The 20,449-nt window shown below is 52.1% G+C and overlaps 1 protein-coding gene across 8 annotated transcripts; it reads left to right on the top strand.

Moving 5' to 3' along the window:
• Positions 1-546: 546 nt before the first annotated feature.
• On the top strand, positions 547-18,611 carry CNNM3 (cyclin and CBS domain divalent metal cation transport mediator 3). 8 transcript variants are annotated; one of them, XR_746621.3, is made up of 9 exons: positions 547-1,807; positions 9,863-10,006; positions 11,310-11,459; positions 12,504-12,673; positions 12,865-12,961; positions 13,332-13,462; positions 13,756-13,894; positions 17,548-17,647; positions 18,160-18,611. XR_746621.3 is itself a non-coding variant. In XM_074403671.1 (8 exons), exons 1-8 carry the CDS (start codon positions 583-585, stop codon positions 14,481-14,483), a joined length of 2,169 nt encoding a protein of 722 aa, XP_074259772.1. In that variant the 5' UTR covers positions 547-582; the 3' UTR covers positions 14,484-18,611. The 8 variants fall into 8 exon arrangements, 5 of the variants coding, with proteins under 5 accessions (XP_074259772.1, XP_039331442.1, XP_003941329.2 ...); XM_074403671.1 differs by having other exon boundaries at positions 14,371-18,611; XM_039475508.2 differs by having other exon boundaries at positions 17,548-18,611.
• Positions 18,612-20,449: the final 1,838 nt, after the last annotated feature.

The raw sequence follows: 20,449 nt of genomic DNA on the forward strand, positions 1-20,449 counted from the left end.
AAACCTTAACCTCCCGGCGCTCAGTCACTGGTTCTTATTTCAGCCCTCTTAGCCACGTAGGTCGGCGGGTTAAAAACCTTTCTGGTACCTGGAGGCCCTTCCTAAGAAAACGCACATTTCTTGCACATTTAAGTCTCCGTTTGGTCTGCAACTTAAGATGCGCCAGGACCCGAGGTTCATCCGAGCTGCCGCTCCGTTCCCGACCCGGGGACTTTCCAGAACGCTCGCTTCACCTCCCGGCACAGGGGACGGCCTCGGGAGGAGTGGGATTCCGGGTGCCCCGCGCAGGCCAAGGACTGCCAGGCTTGGGAGGCCCTGCCCGCCGCCCTGCGTCCTCCAGGCCACCGCCACTCTACGCACCGCCAGCTTCGGCAGGACCCGGCGGGGCCCAAAGCCCCACGCCCCCGGCCCGCCCCTGGCCGCGGCTTGTTTACTCCCCGACGCAGCCTAGTCCGACCCCGGGGCCCGCCCCCTCCCACCGCCTATTGGCCGAGGATGCGCGAAGGCAGGCAACGATTGGTCCGGGGAGAAGCGGGGCGAGCGGGGTAGGCTGCGCGAGAGGCCGAGAGGGGGCGGCAGGCGATGGCGGCGGCGGCAGCGGCGGCGGGTCGGTTAGGCTGGTTATTCGCCGCGCTTTGCCTGGGTAACGCCGCGGGGGAGGCCGCGCTGGGCCCGCGAGTGCTGGGCTTCTGTCTGGAGGAGGACGGAGCGGCGGGCGTGGGGTGGGTACGCGAAGGGGCGACGCGGGACACGCCGGACGCCACCTTCCTCCTGCGCCTCTTTGGCCCGGGCTTTGCCAACAGCTCCTGGTCCTGGGTGGCCCCCAAGGGGGCGGGCTGCCCGGAGGAGGCGGCGGCCCCGGCGGGCGAGTGGCTCGCGCTGCTGCGCCTGCGCCTGCGGGCAGAGGCAGTGCGCCCGCACTCCGCGCTCCTGGCGGTGCGCGTGGAGCCGGGCGGCGGGGCGGCTGAGGAGGCGGCGCCGCCCTGGGCTCTGGGCCTGGGGGCGGCCGGGCTCCTGGCGTTGGCGGCGCTGGCGCGGGGCCTGCAGCTGAGCGCGCTGGCGCTGGCGCCGGCCGAGGTGCAGGTGCTGCGCGAGAGCGGCTCGGAGGCAGAGCGTGCGGCTGCGCGGCGCTTGGAGCCCGTGCGGCGCTGGGCTGGCTGCATCTTGGGCGCGCTGCTGCTGTTGGCCAGCCTGGCGCAGGCGGCGCTGGCGGTGCTCCTGTACCGCGCGGCCGGCCAGCGTGCGGTGCCCGCCGTGCTGGGCAGCGCAGGGCTTGTGTTCCTGGTGGGCGAGGTGGTGCCGGCCGCCGTGAGCGGACGCTGGGCGCTGGCGCTGGCGCCGCGCGCGCTTGGCCTCAGCCGCCTGGCCGTGCTGCTCACCCTGCCCGTGGCGCTGCCTGTGGGGCAGTTGCTAGAGCTGGCGGCGCGGCCCGGGCGGCTACGGGAGCGGGTGCTGGAGCTGGCGCGCGGCGGCGGCGACCCGTACAGCGATCTCAGCAAGGGCGTGCTGCGCTGCCGGACCGTGGAGGACGTGCTCACACCCCTCGAAGACTGCTTCATGCTGGACGCCAGCACTGTGCTGGATTTCGGCGTCTTGGCCAGCATCATGCAGAGCGGCCACACGCGCATCCCCGTGTACGAGGAGGAGCGCTCCAACATCGTGGACATGCTCTACCTCAAGGACTTGGCCTTCGTGGATCCTGAAGACTGTACACCGCTCAGCACTATAACTCGCTTCTACAACCATCCCCTCCACTTCGTCTTCAACGACACCAAGCTGGACGCTGTCCTGGAGGAGTTCAAGCGAGGTAACGGTCCGGCCTTGGTGCAGGGGACGCTCATGCCAGTGCCCTCTCCCGGAAAAGGGGTGGAGAGTTATGGAAGCCTCCAGGAAAGGGTCCCACCCCCGTGGAGAGCAGTGAGACCTCTAAGGGCCCTTTTCAAGAAGGTATTGGCCTTGGAACTTGGAATGACCTGTTGAAATATTTAAAGGCCATCAGAGAGGGACGGAGTGCTTTAGAAAGCGAACACTTTAACCCCCGTGTCAGGATAGCCGCCCTCCCATTTGGAGGGAGGGGTATGTCCACTTAGTTCTAATCAAATTCTTGGATAGAAACTAGAAGAACATAGAAAAGGTAGTCTCCAGGTATCTGAGATGTTATCTGCACACACAGGACATCAAATTGACTGAACCTGTTATTTTTCCTCCAGAGCATTTTTAAGGTTCCTGACCTTATTGCAGGTACGGGTGTTTAGGAGCCAATTCCTTATCTGCACTAAAGCCAGGGAAACTTACACTTTGCTTTCACAAAAAGCAACTCCATGGATGCTGATTTAGTCTCCCTTTCTCCGGGCTTTATCGCCCAGGCTGGAGTGCAGTGGCGCGATGTAGGCTCACTGCAACCTCTGCCTCCCAGGTTCAAGCTATTCTCCTGCATCAGCCTTCCGAGTAGCTGGTACTACAGGTACCCATCACCAAGCCAGGCTAATTTTTGTATTTTTAGTAGAGATGGGGTTTCACCACATTGGCTAGGCTAGTCTTGAACTTCTGACTAGGTGATCCACTTTCCTCAGCCTCCCAAAGTGCTGGGATTACAGGCGTGAGCCACCGTGCCCGGCCTCTTTTTGCTTTTTAATCTTCTTTTTAATGTTTAAAATTTTATACAGAGACAGAGTCTCATTTTTTTCCCTGGGCTGGTCTCAAACTCCTGGCCTCAAGTGATCCTCCCACCTTGGTCTCCCAAAGTGTTGGGATTACAGGCATAAGCCACTGCACGCAGCCTGACCTTCTCTTTTCTAACCCTAAGGTCTCAAGTTCTCCCTTACTCCACATTTTCGTCCCTCCTTTCACTGTTTTATCTGAGCAGTTCAGAGGTTGAAGGTAAAACCTGTACCCTCCAGATGTGAAGGTCTGGTTTCCTCAGCGGTCCTCTCCAATGTCATCCTTGGTGGTGCTCACCAGAGTTTGGGGCTCATACCTTGGTCAACAGCCATGCTTCTCACACCTGCACTCCTGTAGGGTAAGGGTGGGGGCACCACAGAGTGTTGGATATGCTTGACCCTAAAAACTGCTTGGTGTGAGGCCAAGAAGTGGCAAAGCCCCCTGGTATTTATGGCAGGACATCTCTGGCACTCTGTCGAGAGCCCCTGGCCCACTGGCGCAGGAAGCCAGGCTTTGTGATAATGACTGCTACTCCTGACTGAGCACTGCTGTGTGCCAGGCGCTGGTCAGCACTCTCTGTGTATCTTATTCCTCATTCCTTGCAGGAGGCCTGGGTACTAAGTTACTGTTACTACTATAGCTCAGGAATGGGTGGGAGGCTTGGGTGGCAGCTCTAACTATTCTCTTAGACTCTTGGGTGCCTCTGTCTGAGTCCCTAGAACATGGCCATGCCACCCTGCCCTGGGGAGGGAGCCTGGACTGGGGTCTAGATAGAGCCTAGCAGTGGTAAGTACTCCATCTGGGCCACTGGATCCCCTGCGGCAGGGGTGGCTCTCCTAGGGTGGTGGCCAACAGTGTGACCCTGGAATCAGCGGAGTAGGTTCTGTCCTGCCCTTGCCTGCTCCCAGGCCCCGGAAGGCTGCTCAGCCTCTCATGGCACAAGGTCCTCTGCTGTTAGTGATAAGAGTAGGGTAAACGGACCGGCAGGGGGGAGACTCATTAAGCACTTTGGCCAGTGCCTGGCATGCACGTGTTGTGTGCTTGGTGTTAGCAGGCGGTTGTCACTCTGGGTAGGCTCTGCTGGTAGGTGAGCTGTTTGCCAATTCAGGAGCAAGAGGTGAACCATAGAAGTGCAGATTTCCATTTTTTCCAGGCAGGTCACCAGATTTCCTTCTTTATAGGGAAAAAGTGGACGATGGTAGCTGTTCCTTTGGTGTTCTAAGCACTGAGGTTTCTAAATTCTTTAAGAAAAAAACTCACTCTAGTATCTGTCTTCAGCTGGCTGGTGCTTTCAGCAGTTGAGCAGTCACTGGGAGGAGATTTGGGGCAGCGAAGATGGAAGGGTTGCCCCTTTTGGACTAAAGGGAACTTCCATAGTTGGTCATATGCTCAGGATAAGGTTGATGAAAGTGGTCTTTCATTTTCCAAACCCTTAGTGTCAGGATCTTCCCTGCCATAAGTCTTGCCTTTCAGATGTGATGGATGAGCTTGGCCTAGGGTGGTTGGGGATTCTACCTGGGGAAAAATCAAAAACCTTCAGGTTGATTGGGAAGGAGCCTAGAGGCAGGATTTCCCCTAGGGGGCTTGTGTGCTGTGTAAGGAACTTGGACTTGATCACCAGGGCTGTGAGCATTAAGCAGCACCGTCAGTTATTTTTACAGATCAGTAATGATTGTGGACACCAGGGCAGGGAGACCAGCAGTGTGAGGGATCCAGGTGAGAGGGGAAGATAACCTGAAGGTTCATGGCAGGCCTGGAGAGGAGCCCCAGGAGGGCAGCAGAGGTGGAATTGGGAAAGTTGGTGTCTGACAGCGGGGCTGTGCAGCAAGGAGGAGCAACAAAGGATGAGGCCCAGATTTCTGGCTGTGCGGTGGCAGTGCCTTCACCAAGGGCTGGGTGTGGGGAGCAGGTAAACTTGTTTTGGCCATTGAATTTGTGTCTGTGCAATGTCCCAAAAGGCAAACTCCTAGCAGGCCGTTGATGTGAAGTACAAGTGGGAGGCAGAATAGGAGTGTCTCTCAAGCCACCGAAGGGAGGCAGAGAGCCTCAGCCTCCCAGGAGCACAGGTGTGTCAGGGGAAAGGGAAGCCCAAGAGAAGTTGACCAGGAGGCAGCAAGACCAAGGAAGGAGGAGAGCCAGAGATGCGGAATGTCCTGGAAGCTAGGGAAAGAGACCACTTTCCCAGGGAAGGCAAGTGACAGGAGAGGAGGCCAACAAACAGGATGCCCTTGACCTTTGCAAGAGCAGATTTGGTGCCCACAGCAAGGGAGCCATTTGGGGAATGAATGAGGTGTGGAAAGGTTTGAGAACCAATGTAGACAGCTCTCCACAGAGCGTGGCCGCAGAGAAGCCAGAGAGTAGTGACCGGCAGAGGACGTAGGGCAGGGGAGGGAGGAGGCCTTCTGCTGTTTGAAGATGGGCGGGTTCAGACTGAAATGCAGGTTGAAATGTAGCTAGGAAGGAAATTAGAGAGGCCAGGGTCCAGGCTGCTCCTGTTCTGGGCCGGGTGGCCTCTAGACAGGTCACAGGCAGCCTGGTGCAGGAGGATTTGGGGATGACCACCTCTGCTTGAAACAGACCGTTCTAAAAGCTACCTGACAACACGCTGAAAGGATACCCTTGGAAGACAGTGGGGGAGGTTTTTGGAACCTAGAGGTTGAATTAGGAGCATTTTAATCCCCCTTTACTTCCCCACTCCTGTGGTGAGTGAGGGCCATTCGTGAGCAGACTGGCCATGTCTTTCTGATGACTTCCGAGAGCTTTTATTGCTGCCTCTCTAGTTCAGTGCAGTCCGTTGGCAGATACCTTTATTTTTTCTTGTTAAACTCCTTTTTGTCCTTCCTAACCTCCTTAGGCATTCCTCCGCTTAGGAACAAAGGGCATATTGCAGTCTTTGTGGCAGGTGAGGTTTTAAAAATCGATTCCCTTCCCATCTCTCTGCCAAGTGTATGAGCCTCTGAATTTCCTGGAGCTGGAGTCCCTGCCATCTTGGCAACTTTCATTCCAGATCTTGTTTTTTTTGCTGCTATGCTAGGGAACTTTGTAGTCTGGGGGTAAAGTACCCTCCCCTGCAAGGCACCCCTCAATCAGTGCCAACTTGAGATGACACACTGATTATTTTGCGCAGATGTCACCAGGAAGAGTGAGTGCTTTGGAGCAGTAATAAATAACTTGGACAGCTGCTCCTTGCCTTATAAATGGGGTTATGTCCTGAAAAACCCCATCATAAGTTGAAAATACCTTAAGTCAAAAATGTGTTTGATATATCTAACCTACCAAACAAAATAGCTCAGCCTGGCCCACTTTAAACATGCTCAGAACACTTACTTTAACCTGCAGTTGGGCAAAGTTATCTAACACAAAGCTGTTTTAAAATAAAGTGTTGAATATCTCATGTAATTTATTGCATGCTATACTAAAAGTGAAAACAAAATGGCTTTATGTGTATTTGAAGTATGGTTTCTACTGAATGCATATTGCTTTTGAACCATCAAATTTGAAAAATTATAATTGGAACCATTGTTAAGTCAGGGACTTTAATGTACAAAAGAATATTATTATTACTATATTTTTGAGGCGGAATTTTGCTTTTGTTGCCCAGACTGGAGTGCAATGGCGTGATCTCAGCTCACTGTAACCTCTGCCTCCCAGATTCAAGCCAGTCTTCTGCCTCAGCCTCCTGAGTAGCTGGGATTACAGTCATACGCCACCATACCGGGCTAATTTTTGTATTTTTAGTAGAGATGGGGTTTCGCCATGTTGGTAAGGCTGGTCTCGAACTCCTCATCTCTGATCCACCTGCCTTGGCCTCCCAAAGTGCTGGGATTACAGATGTGAGCCACCACGCTTGGCCCAAGAACATTATTATTATTTTTGAGACAGAGTCTTGCTCTGTCACCCAGGTTGGAGTGCAGTGACGCGATCGTGGCTCACTGTAGCCTCTATCTCCTGGGCTCAAGCAATCCTCCCACCACCAGTGAGCACCACCATGGTCAGCTAATTTTTAATTTTATGTAGAAATTGGGGTCTCCCTGTGTTGCCCAGGCTGGACTCGAACTCCTGGCCTCAAGCAATCCTCCCAGCTCAGCCTCCCAAAGAGATGGGATTACAGGTGTGTGTCACCATGGCCGGCTGCAGTCTCTGCTTTAAAGGAACGGAGCTCTGGTTTCCTCTCTATCAGGAGCCAGATGATTGCTGGGAGCCAGATGATTTTCGGGATGCTGAAAAGAGACCAACCAGCTCCAACCACGGTGAAGCGTGTTAGCAAACTACCTTTGTCTTTTTCACAGTATTCACTCATTCACCAAGGTGATTTAGAAAACAGAAGAGAGAAGGTGGAAGAACTTACACTCCAACTGTTTACATTATAGAAATTGGGCATTATGAAAGGGTACTTTGGCATTCAAATAATTGGAGTACCCTGGAGCCTCCTAACTAAAATTTAACTTCAGGCTTTTCCAGGATTTCCTGCTTGATGTTGGCAAGACACACTGTCACAGCTGCTCGTGGCTCCGTGGAGCTGGCCTGTAGGTGGGCATTGGTGTGAGTGGTTCCAGTCTGTTGGCTCAGCAGATGAGAGGTGACCTTGAGTCCCTCCGGCTGCCCTTGCTCTGTCCCCCTGCTGCCATCTTTGGCTGCCATCTAGACCCCTCAGATGTTCTTCTTGGGATTCAGTCACACGACCACTGTTCCCGAGGTTCTTCCAGAGCCGGCTTTCTTCTGTTTGTGATAGAATCATCGCAGTGTGGCAGGCCATGGAGAATCGTGTGCCTGTTCTAGAGAAGTTTGAAAGCAAAGGGGTGAGTCCCTCTCTGTAGGAAACCTCCCAAAGGGTCTGGCTTCCTGGGAGAAGGGAGCCAAGATGAGGCCTTTCTGTGCTGAGTTGGCCGTTTGGATAATGGGCTTTGGTGCTGAAATCCAAGACACTAACCAAAACCACATGTCATGCTTGGCCTTCCTGGTCTGGCCTGACAGGTTGGTACTCTGGTGGGGCAGCCATGGCCATTGTAGAGATGGCACCCAGCACAAGCACTGAGGGTTAGAAGGTGTCTAGAATTATGGTTCAGCAGGACTGAGTGGAGATCTCCAGGGCCAAAGCTTTTCCTCCTGGAAAGCGGGGAGATGACGTGATGTGGCTATTTCCAGTTTTTTGTCCAGGGGAACGCAAGCATCCTGGAGAATTGTGCTTTATTTAATCAAGCCCACAGGATGTCAAGTATGGTTCACACAACAACACGAAGTTGACTTTTTGATTTTCCAAGAGTCCAAGAGTCTTGAAGCACGTACCCCCTCATAGGCAGGTCCAGGCCAGTTTCCCCTTAGTGTTTCTGCTAGTGACAGAGGAGGACCTGGTTGAATGAGTTGCTTCCAGCCCTCTGTCTTGGACCTGCGCAGCCCAGGTCGGCAGCCCCCCTCCAACTTGGGCTGTGGTACCTGAAGGTGGAGTCTGAGTTGAGATGTGACACCAGATTCAGAGAGTGCAAAATAAAGACAAATTGTCTGTGACTATTTTTTATATTGATTACATGTTGAAATCCTATTTTGCACATTGGGTTACTTACAATATATTATTAAACTTAATTTTATGTGTTTCTTTTGACTTTTAAAATGCAGCTATTCAATCGCCGGGCGCGGTGGCTCAAGCCTGTAATCCCAGCACTTTGGGAGGCCGAGGCGGGTGGATCACGAGGTCAAGAGATCGAGACCATCCAGGTCAACATGGTGAAACCCCGTCTCTACTAAAATACAAAAAATTAGCTGGGCATGGTGGCGCGTGCCTGTAATCCCAGCTACTCAGGAGGCTGAGGCAGGAGAATTGCCTGAGCCCAGGAGGCGGAGGTTGTCGTGAGCTGAGACTGTGCCATTGCACTCCAGCCTGGGTAACAAGAGCGAAACTCCGTCTCAAAAAAAAAAAAAAAAAAAAAAATGCAGCTATTCAGATTTTAAATTACATAGTTGTCTTGCATTCTGGTTTTTTCAGACAGGTCTAAAGTAGTATGGATGAAAAGCACTTATCTGACACATACTAAATTCCTGAAGCTTCCCCAGCATTCCCCAACACTTTGAGACTTGGGCTTTTTTCCAAACTTACATTCCCTCACTAAGCAAACAAACCAAATAGGAAGCTAACCTGAGAAAGACACATAGGATAAGGTGAAAAATCTCAGCCTGGTGCTCCTCCTCCCTGCACAACTTGGCTCCCAAGTGGCCAGTACCACTTATCTCATCCCCAGGTTGACAGCCCCTAATGAGCAGCTTTTTTTTTTTTTTTTTTTTTTTTGAGACAGAGTTTCACTCTTGTTGTCCAGGCTGGAGTATAGTGGCACAGTCTCAGCTCACTGCAACCTCTGCCTCCTGGGTTCGAACAATTCTCCTGCCTCAGCCTCCCAAGTGGCTGGGATTACAGGCATGAACCACCATGCCCAGCTAATTTTGTATTTTTAGTAGGGACAAGCTTTCTCCATGTTGGTCAGACTGGTCCTGAGTACTTGACCTCAGGTGATCCACCCGCCTCAGCCTCCCAAAGTGCTGGGATTACAGGCATGAGACACCGTGCCTGGCCATGAGGAGCTTTATGAATTAGGAAAACCTCCCTGGCCGGGCGTGGTGGCTCACACCTGTAATCCAAACACTTTGGAAGCCAAGGTGGGCGGATCACCTGAGTTTGGAAGTTCAAGACCAGCCTGACCAACATGGTGAAACCCCGTCTTTAAAAAAAAAAAAAAAAAAGGAAAACCTCCCAAGGAGAGTCAGGCTGGGTGGCCCCACTTGGCTGCCCTGTGTGGACTGTCTAGGGAGAGCCTGCATTTCCAGAGTCAGTCTCTTGTTCACATGCATCTGCAGGCTGGCTGCTGTGTGAAGTGTTTGTGTTCTCAACTGGATGCATCCTTGTCTGAACCGCATATATGGCATGGAGGACCTGGGGCTGGATCCCACTCCACCATACTCTGCCTGGGGGACTTCGTGCAGATGAGCATGAGCCCAGTGCTTCATTTTCAGCCGATGTGAAAATAAGGCCAGTCCTCATAAGCATGCTGGGAGTCTTAAGTAAAAACCCAGAAAAGGGTCTGGCTCTGTTCCCAGCACGATGTAGGAAAATGAACGTTAGCTGTGTCCTTTTAGTGAGCCTATACCCAGAGGAGACAAAGAAAAATGGCGGGGGGCGCCAGCAAGCTGTTCCATGAGTGTCCTCCCCCCACAGGGAAGTCCCATCTGGCCATTGTGCAGAAGGTGAACAACGAGGGTGAGGGCGACCCCTTCTACGAGGTCCTGGGCCTAGTCACCCTGGAGGATGTGATTGAGGAGATCATCAGGTCCGAGATCCTGGACGAGTCAGAAGACTACCGTGAGTCTGGACTCCTGGCAGTTCCACCTCCACTGGGCCCTCAGGCTTCCCGACGTGTATGTTGTGTCAGAGGCCAGTGGGCCTCTGTGCTGCTGGAACCCAGTGAGATTCACAGCCAGGCCCCCTTCTCAGCCCTGCATGGGTGCTGGGAGGGAGCCCCGTTGTAGGAGGGCTCACACCTGCACCTCTACACAAGCATTGTAGCCTGTGCCAGCAGTGGCTTTGCAATCCCAGGGCTCCCTTGGGGCTCCATTAGCTGCCGTCCTATTTTCCTGCATTACTGAGAGGGCCCTGCCCTTCATGGGTCTTTCCAGTCTTCTGTCTCCTTAGGTGCTTTTGTTTTTGCAGGTTCTTTTCTACATTACAGAAATGTCCCCTGAAAGAACCCATTCTCTACCATGAAAAAAATCTTCCCCAAAGCAGCTGATCCCGGGGCCCTTGATTGCATGGTACAAGTGTCTGCCTGTGAGGATGGTGGCTGAGGTCTGCAGGGCAGCACAGAACCTGTGCTTCATGGCTGGGCTGCCTGCCCCACATGCTTTCAAAAGTATCGCTTTACTCATGCGTCAGTTTTCAGTCACAGCATCTTTAGTCTTTTATGTGAGACTACCATAGGCATGGGGTCTCCAGGTTAATTGCAGCCCTTTTGCACTGATAATCCTTGAGTACACACTTAGTGAGAAGTAGTGCCCAGTAGCCAAGGAGGCCTGTTTTTTGTTTTTTGGTTTGTTTTTTTTTTTTTTTTGAGACAGTCTTGCCCTGTCACCCAGGCTGGAGTGCAGTGGCGCAGTCATGGCTCACTGCAGCCTCAACTTCCCAGACTCAAGGGATCCTCCCACCTTAGCCTCCAGAGTAGCTGGGAGTACAGGTGCCTGCCACCACACTTGGCTAATTGTTTTATTTTTTGTAAGGACGGTTTCTCTATGTTACCCAGGCTGGTCCTGAACTTCTGGCCCTAAGTGACCTTCCCACCTCAGCCTCCTAAAGTGCTGGGATTACAGGTGTGAACCACTACATTTGGCCTAAATTTAAAAAAACTTTGGTCCACATCCAGTGACCTATCAGGGAGGCCTGTTATTTTATAAAAGCTGCTCTGTTATATCAGCATTCTCTTCAGCCAGCTCCAAGGCAAGGAGCCACCCCTCTGTCCATGTGGTTGGGGTGGCAGCAGGCCCCATGGAGGGAGTGGTCAGAGGACATGTCCCTGCTGACCTCAGGAGGAAGGAGAGGACGACACCGCTCCCTGGTGTGGTCATGATTGACAGTGGCCGATGCCTGAGTGCGCCCTCTTTCTCCACCTTAGGAGACACCGTGGTAAAGAGGAAGCCTGCTTCTCTGATAGCCCCTCTGAAGCGGAAGGAGGAGTTCTCCTTGTTCAAGGTGTCTGATGATGAATATAAAGTAAAAATCTCGCCTCAGCTGCTCTTGGCCACCCAGCGCTTCCTGTCCCGAGGTGAGGCGGGAGGGTGGTCCATGCCCCCTGCTCCTCACTGTCCTGTGGGTCAGGAGGCTGCTCGGGGTCGACACTAACTTTACGCCCCATTCCTCGCAAGCAGGCACATCCTGAGGACCACCGTGTTCTCTGCAGCCATGCCTGCATCTTGAGTCTTGGGAGAGGCAGCTCCTCTCTGCCAGATGGCCAAGAGCAGGGCCAGGGCAGTGCCACACCTGGTGCGCCACGGCCAGGCGGCCTCAGTTCTCAGCTGGGTGGATGTGGGGTGCCCTGTCCAGTTTTTTTTTTTTTTTTTTTGAGACGGAGTTTCGCCCTTGTTACCCAGGCTGGAGTGCAATGGCGTGATCTCGGCTCACCGCAACCTCCACCTCCTGGGCTCAGGCAATTCTCCTGCCTCAGCCTCCTGAGTAGCTGGGATTACAGGCACGTGCCACCATGCCCAGCTAATTTTTTGTGTTTTTAGTAGAGACGGGGTTTCACCATGTTGACCAGGATGGTCTCGATCTCTTGACCTCGTGATCCACCCGCCTCGGCCTCCCAAAGTGCTGGGATTACAGGCTTGAGCCACCGCGCCCGGCACTTTTTTTTTTTTTTTAAAGACAGGTTCTTGCTTTTGTCACCCAAGCTGGAGTGCAGTGGTGTAATGTGGTTTACTGCAACCTCCACCTCCCAAGTTCAGGTGATTGTCCTGCCCCAGCCTCCCAAGTAGCTGGGATTACAGACATGCATCACCACGCCTGGCTAATTTTTGTAATTTTACTAGAGATGGGTTTCGCCATGTTGGCCAGACTGGTCTTGAACTCCTGACTCCAGGTGATCCGCCTGCCTTGGCCTCCCAAAGTGCTGGGATAACAGGCATGAGCCACCATGCCCAGCCCCTATCTAGTTCTCTTGTGTTGAGATTGGGGGTGGGGGACAGCTGCTCACAGGCTACCCAGGACAGCCCCGGTGGGCACAGTAAGTTGAAATTGCCTAAAGTGTTGGGTGTGATTCCATGGGCCACTAGGCCCCAGTGGACACCGTCCCTTTTTCCCACCACGGCAGAAGTGGATGTATTCAGCCCACTGCGCATCTCTGAGAAGATCCTGCTGCACCTGCTGAAGCATCCCAGCGTCAACCAGGAAGTGAGGTTTGACGAGAGCAACCGCCTGGCCACACACCACTACCTGTACCAGCGCAGCCAACCGGTGGATTACTTCATTCTTATCCTACAGGTAGTTGTGGGTACCAGGCCCAGAGCCTCCTGATTCCTCAGGCCAGGGAAGGGTCTGGGAGAAGAGGGGAGTAGGGGCATGCAGATACCTCCCTACCCCAAAACAGTTGAGTTCGTGGGTTTCTCTGCGCTGTCTTCTGATGGGAAATGCAATCTGGCCACATCTGTTTCTCTCCCTGCTGTTCCTCCCAGGGCAGGGTTGAAGTGGAGATCGGGAAAGAGGGCCTGAAGTTTGAGAATGGGGCCTTCACGTACTATGGAGTGTCGGCCCTGACCGTGCCATCCTCGGGTAAGCTTCGGCCCCTGCTGGCGCAGAGGGCCAGGGTCAAGGCTGTGGAGCCTGTCCCCCCTTGTCGCTTCGGCTCTCAGTGCCCCTCCTCGCCTCCCCTTGTACCTGAGCCCACCACCCCATAAGGTGGTGTGGCCCCTGGACTTCCGGGAGGGAGGGCAGCGTTCTTCCTCACTCGTCTTTGTGGCTTGCTCCACCCCTGCGAAACCTCTCCCAGCTGTGTTCATCATCTCTTGGCTTCCTACACACATTGCCTCTCCAGGGTGATTGGTGGGGTTGGTCTTAGCAACTGTACAGTTGTCCCCACCAGGGGAGGGGGCTCGCAGCTGCCAGCACTGGCTTCTGCCATCACTGATTGTTCCTTTGATAGTTCACCAGTCCCCGGTGTCCTCGCTCCAGCCCATCCGCCATGACCTGCAGCCCGAGCCAGACAGCACGCGTTCATCTGCATATTGTCCCGACTACACCGTCAGGGCGCTCTCTGACCTGCAGCTCATCAAGGTGACTGCCTGGGCTGCTCATGGGTGCTGACTTTAGCTGACTTTGTGTCACCGGGGGCTACCAGCTTGTCTGAGACTGCCCGGAGCAAGGCCTTGCACTCATCCTGAGGGACATAGACCTTTGCACCCAGTTTCCATGCGAGGTCTTAAAAACACTTGACTCAGTTGCTCTTCTCCCCTTAACTAGCTTAAAGTTGTGCCTCTGTCCTCTTCTGGCATGGTGTGGACTCTACTGTCTACCTTCTGTGTCTCACTTCACCAGTTGGGTCTGCCAGTAATATTTTCATCCTCTAGGTTACGCGACTGCAGTACCTCAACGCACTCCTGGCTACCCGAGCCCAGAACCTGCCACATTCCCCTGAGAACACTGACCTGCAGGTCATCCCAGGCAGCCAGACCAGGCTTCTTGGTGAGAAGACGGCCATAGCGGCAGGTGAGTGCCGAGTGGTATGCCGTGCACTGTGTCTAGACCCAGGGGCCATGAACTTGCACACACAGACTTGCACTCTCACCGCCCCACCCTGCCCTCCATCTTTTTTCTCTGTTTTTTCCCATCCTGTTCCCTTCTTGCTTTTTTTTTTTTTTTTTTTTTTTTTGAGACAGAGTTTTTGCTCTTGTTACCCAGGCTGGAGTGCAATGGCGCGATCTCGGCTCACCGCAACCTCCGCCTCCTGGGTTCAGGCAATTCTCCTGCCTCAGCCTCCTGAGTAGCTGGGATTACAGGCACCCGCCACCATGCCCAGCTAGTTTTTTGTATTTTTAGTAGAGACGGGGTTTCACCATGTTGACCAGGATGGTCTAGATCTCTCGACCTTGTGATCCACCCGCCTCGGCCTCCCAAAGTGCTGGGATTACAAGCTTGAGCCACCGCGCCCGGCCAAACTAAAAATTTTTTTTTTTTTTTTTTAGATGGAGTCTTGAGTCTTGTTCTGTCACCCAGGCTGGAGTGCAATGGTATAATCTTGGCTCACTGCAATCTCTGCCTCCTTTGTTCAAGCATTTCTCCTGCCTCAGCCTCCTGAAGTAGCTAGGATTGCAGTCGCCTGCCACCATACCCAGCTAATTTTTTTTTTTTTTTTTTTTTGAGACGGAGTCACGCTAGTTTTTTTGTATTTTTAGTAGAGATGGCGTTTCTCCATGTTGGCCAGGGCTGGTCTCAAACTCCTGACCTCAGGTAATCTGCCTGTCTCGGCCTCCCATAGTGCTGGGATTCCAGGCGTGAGCCACCACACCTGGTCCCCTTCTTGCTATTTTTTTTATTTAATTCTTCATTACTCAATTTGAACTTCTTGCTGTTTTTAACAGCTTGGATGACACCAAGCTATAGACTAACTGGTATTAAGACTATAGTAATTCAATATTTTCTCTCAAGGCCCTCTTAGAATGGAGTGACTTAATCAGAGAATTGCTGGGAAGTGGGAGTAAGTTTTAGTTCAGACACTTTCGGCCATTTAAGTTTAGGTCACTTGGTAAGTGAAGATTGGAGTCAGCAGTGGGCCTAGCTCAGAGGGTGAGTGGTTGGTGGACACCATCCTAGACATTAGAAGGGCATTTGTTAGGAGCTTGGTCAGTTTATGCTAATGTTTAAATAAACGAGACCCATCCGGGGCTCCACTGTGAGCAGGAAGATTGTGTTGGAAGAAATTTTGCAAATGAAACTAGAGGTGGTGGGATATCAAACCCCATCCCCCCTCAGTGCCAGGAGAGAGGTGAAAAGATTCTAAAATGTAGGCTGTGGGTATGAGTGGTGAAGGGTCAGGCTTTCTTGTTCTTGTTTTTCAAGAAGATACTTTTATTCTGATTGAGTTCCTAAGGTTGGGGTTAGAGATATGCCTGAACATGGGATTCCTGGAGGAGCCGGTGGGGCTTCTGGAGAGACTGTGGAGGGAGCTGCAGGCTTACTTCCTCACACCCCCACCTGCCCCACCGTGAGGAAGACAAGCCCTTATCAATGCTTCCTCCGCCACGCACTGCACTGGGAGCTTCCACGTCTAACTCCGCCAACCCCTCTGTGGCTGGAGGGGTGCTAGCTGTTCTGCCCATTCTACAGGGTAGGATTGAGAGCCCAAGAGAAGGCCCTGGCACTCTAATCTGCTTCCTCTGGGCCTCCCACGGAGCAGCTCTGGCTACTCAGACCCATACTTGAGAGCACAAACATGTTTTTCTAATAGAAAGTCCTTTCTGAATTGTGAGGTGATGTGCAGGTGCAAGGGACAGAAACCCCATTCTGGGCCATGCGGATGCCTCAGCCCCTGTGGCTGCAGATGTGGGTGTTGGCAAAACAGCAGCAGGAGAGGTCGTGGTGCGTAAGTCCTGGATCTGGGGATGGGTTGCATCTCTTTCTAAAGAGATCTCTCTAAGGATGGTGCTGCACTTTTTTTAAGAGATAAGGTCTTGTCATGTTGCCCAGGCTGGCCTCATAATCTGGGCTCAAGTGATCCTCCTGCCTCAGCCTCCAAAGTAGCTGGACGACCAGCTAGTGCTGCATTTTTTAGGGTTCTTGATGCTTCTGTGTTTACCCACTGTGATGGTTTCTTATTTTATGGGGTGCCTCTTTTTTTTTTTTTTTTTTGAGATGGGGTTTCACTCTTGTTACCCAGGCTGGAGTGCAATGGCGCAATCTCGGCTCACCGCAACCTCCACCTCCTGGGTTCAGGCAACTCTCCTGCCTCAGCCTCCTGAGTAGCTGGGATTACAGGCACACGCCACCATGCCCAGCTAATTTTTTGTATTTTTGGTAGAGATGGGGTTTCACCATGTTGACCAGGAGGGTCTCAATCTCTTGACCTCGTGATCCACCTGCCTCGGCCTCCCAAAGTGCTGGGATTACAGACTTGAGCCACCGCACCCGGCCGGGGTGCCTCTTATATAGAAGTTCCCACTGTCACTCACATTAGACTGGGGTCTCAGAGGCCAAGGTATTGTGTTTTTTAAAATGTGAGCCTTTTGGTTTTGGTTTTCCCACATGTGAGCCTTTTCTGAATCCAACTGCTACCCAGACAGCACATGTTGTATTAAAGATACAGACCTAATCCCAGAATAATGCTTTTCTTTTCTTTTTTTAATTTCTTTTTTTCCTTTTTCCTGCAACTGTCTTGATCGAGTTATAAGAATATTGCTTTTCTCATCATTGCATCTCTTATCCTATAGCCAGAGATTAAAAAAAAAAAAAAAATCTTCACTGGGCCGTCCTGTAAGAGAATAGTTTATAGTGGCTTCGTGGGTCATTTCCTCGTTGTAATGGATTATCCATTATTCTCTAGAAATAATGTTGGTATTTTCACCTAAGTGAGGCTGGCCTGCTCTCTTTCTGTTTCTTGCCTGAACTCTGGGGTTGTCCTGCATTTTGTCCTGTGAGCTTGGCACTTTGCTGTCCGGAGGAGCATGGCGTGGCTGCATACCTCTAAGTTTCAGTGGGGCGCTGCTTAAGTCGTGCAGATGAGAACCAGTTTCTGGAAACCTTGGTACTAGATTCCCACCAGAGAAGTGCCTTTCTTGAGACTTGGAAGGCATAGTAATTTTATTTTATTTTATTTTATTTATTTATTTATTTTGTTTTGTTTTGTGGGCACAGTAATTTTAAATTGCCTACAGCAGGGGTTGGCAGATGGCAATACAAGGGCCACATCTGGCCAGCAGCCTGTTTTTGAGAATGAAGTTTAATGGGAACCCACACATCTGTTTGTGGATTGCTACAGCTGCCTTTGAGTTACAGCAGTGGAACTGAGTAGTTGTAACGGAGACTGTGTGACCCACAAAAACTAAAAATATTGGCCCTTTGCAGAAAAAGCTGTCTGACCCCTGGCTTACCATTTCAAATCCTGGGCAAGTCCTCCATGTCAGTTCTTCATGGAACCGTATGCTGAAGGAAAGGCAGTCCCCACACTGTGCAGCCCTCCATGTTGTCTTCCTGGCTTCCTCTACTGTCCTGCAAGCTGTGGGGCTTCGCAGCCGTAGTGCCATGGTTCCCCCTCAGCTCCCCCTGCCCGTGGTGCTGGGCCTTTCTGTGGTGCTGCCTGGAGCCAAGAGGCACAACCATTTCTGCTCAATAGCTTCTCCTCTTCTTTCTCTCTCTGCTCTCTTTAGCCTTCCCAGTAGACCTTTCCCTCTTTGGCACAGTTGGAAACTGCAGTTGATAAATGACTGTGGACTAGTGCGCGTTTTTTGTTTTCAGAGCACACCTAAGGTAAATATCTTCCCTCTCCCTGCCCCATCACTTTCCTTTCCTGGCCCTTCACCTGTGGGAGGAGCAGATCCCACAGCTCCCTAGGCTGGGGAGCATTTCTCTCTGGGGTTATGGGGTGGGCATTCCCTTCCATCCTTCTGGAAGACAGGAGGGGTCATGAGATACCTCCACTATGGGAAATGGTGCTTCCTTCTAGCACGGGGTGCTATATCATCCCATCCAGGGGGCTCTTGTTCAGCATAATGGCCTGGGCTCTCTGGGGCCAGAAATCCACAGCCCCAGCTTCCCTGTCTCCCAGGGAAGTCATCTGTTCTCAGTGGCTTCCTCTTGTGAGGTGAGTTTGGCTTACCATCTGCTAACCAACCACTCCTGGCTCTGCTCTGATACCTCCTAAGGCATCCCAAGGCCCCTGTCTCACCTGCCCCTTCCTGTCCCACAGAGGGTTTGGCACTTAGTTTTGATGGGACCTTTACCAGCTTTGATGCTAATTCTCCTTCTCTTGTCTTCTCTAGGGTCCAACCACAGCAGGCCTGGCATCCCAGTGGAAGGCAGCCCTGGGCGGAACCCAGGTGTTTAACTGCTTGCTAGGCAGCCCCAGATCTGGGGAACAAGATGAGCACGTGGGGAGCTGGAGTGAGCCGAGCAGAAGCTTCATGCCTGCCTGCCCCCATGCCCTCCAGGCCACGTTTTAGATGGCCCTTGTAGATGTGGGTCCTGGGTGTCCTCAGAACTTGACATCAATGCCTGGATCCTTCAGCCGGCCCTGCCCTACTTTAGAAGATGGGGGTCACCAGGGCACAGCTTTCCAGCCCTGCGTCAGGAAGGAACGAAAGGAGCACCATCTGTAGTCCCCAGGGCCCTGGCTTCCCCGTCTCCCCAGAGACTGGGACAGTGCAGCATATTCAGACCTCTTTGGGCCAAGAGACCTTGTGAGTGCAGTTACTGCCTTACGTGGCCGTGACCTGTACTCGCTTTGCTTTTAATTTGCCAGCCTACCACTGCTGGCAGCACTTTTTGAGCAAACCTAGAGCACCCGTTTTGGTGTTGGGGGTTCAAATCCATGACCTTGTCCATGGTGTCCTTTCCAGCTTCCCTGATGGTGCCACGTTTCAGAGCATGCGCCTCAGCCTTTTCCATGTGCCAAACCAGAAGCTGCTGCCTGTAGGCTGTCCCTGTAGCTCTTCTCCCTCCCTGGAGGCTGCTCTTCTGACCCTGAGAGCTGGCCTAGTGGTGCCAAGGGCCCCTTTCTGCTTCTCTGTCCACCTGCGGAGTTGCCACTCACAGCATTGTCAGTTCCTGTGTTCTGAGAAGAGGTCACACCTGGGAGGAAGGGATCCTCATGCTGCATCGAATCATCTCTCCACTGTGTGGCCCTGGGGAGAGTGGCTACCTGTTGCACCTGCTACACACCTCCCCACAGCCTCCCTGCAGGTGCTGTACGGCTGTGATGTGCAGAGAGCATCTAGGGAGGGTTTATGAACCAGGTAGATCCTCATGACCTTTCTTTAAAAAAAAAAAATCAGTTTTTGTTATATCTAGAACATTCCGAGTCTTCCTTTTTTTCTCTTCCTAGCTTTGGGGTTTTAGAGAAGTGGTAACAGGAAGGCATTTATCTTTCTTCTAATTTACTATATTTTCCTTTCGTAGTTCTTGAGCTGTGTGGAAACCAGGGCATTACAAGAACATAGGATCATAGATTGGGGGTAGGGAGAGAGGAGGATTTGTGGAACTTTTCTCAAAGGAATTCGGACCCTTAACAAATGGGACTGAAGGCCAAAAGAACAGCGGTATGCTTGCTTAGAAATTGTCCTCAACGAATCAACTCTAAGACCAAGCCCAGATGGGAAACAGATGCTTTAAAGTCCTCTCCAGAACAGTGAGTTCGTTGTTGTTGTTTGAGATGGAGTCTCACTCTGTCACGCAGGCTGGAGTACAGTGGTGTGATCTCGGCTCACTGCAACCTCCACCTCCCAGGTTCAAGCGATTCTCTTGCCTCAACTCCTAATCCCTAGCTGGGATTACAGGAACTCATGCCATGACGCCTGGCTAATTTTTGTATTTTTAGTAGAGATGGGGTTTCACCATGTTGGCCAGGCTAGTCTTGAACTCCTGACCTCACGTGATCCACCTGCCTTGGCCTCCCAAAGTGCTGGGATTACAGGTGTGAGCCACTGTGCCCGGCCTTTTTTTTTCTTTTTTTAAAGACAAGATCTCACTCTGTTGTTGCCCAGACTGCAGTGCAGTGTTGTGATCACGGCTTGCTGCAGCCTCTACCTCCCTGGATCAGGCCATCCTGTCACCTCAACCTCCTGAATAGCTGGGACTATGGGTGCGTACCACCACACCCAGCTAATTCTTTTAATTTTTTGTAGAGATTGGGTCTCATTATGTTGCCTGGGCTAGTCTCAAATCCTACACTCAAGCGATCCTCCTGCCTTAGCCTCCCATAGTGTTGAGATTATAGCGTGAGTCACCATGCCTGGCCTTGAGATATTTTTAGACTCACAGAAAAGTTGCATAGACCTTTCACTCAGCTTCCCCTAATGTTAACATCTTACATATAACCTTGGTACATTTATCAAAACTAAAAAAATTAACATTGGTGCAATCATACTATTAAAATAGTACAGAGTTGATTTGGATTTTACCCGTTTTCCCAATAATGTCCTTTTTCTGCTGCAGCAGCCAATCCAGGATGCCATACTCACTTAAAGCTATTGCTTTCTTTTTTTCTAACTTTATATTTTGAAATAATTTCAGATTATAGGAAGTTGTAAAGATAATGGTCCCACACACCCTTCC

This window comes from Saimiri boliviensis, chromosome 1 (assembly GCF_048565385.1).
Source record: "Saimiri boliviensis isolate mSaiBol1 chromosome 1, mSaiBol1.pri, whole genome shotgun sequence".
NCBI lineage: Eukaryota > Metazoa > Chordata > Mammalia > Primates > Cebidae > Saimiri > Saimiri boliviensis.

Coding starts and splice junctions, on each gene's coding strand:
- CNNM3 (XM_074403668.1), top strand. CDS start 583: ATGGCGGCGGCGGCAGCGGCGGCGGGTCGGTTAGGCTGGTTATTCGCC. Junction 10,007..11,309: donor GGACGAGTCAGAAGACTACC/GTGAGTCTGGAC, acceptor TCTCCACCTTAG/GAGACACCGTGGTAAAGAGG. Junction 13,463..13,755: donor CTGACCTGCAGCTCATCAAG/GTGACTGCCTGG, acceptor TTCATCCTCTAG/GTTACGCGACTGCAGTACCT.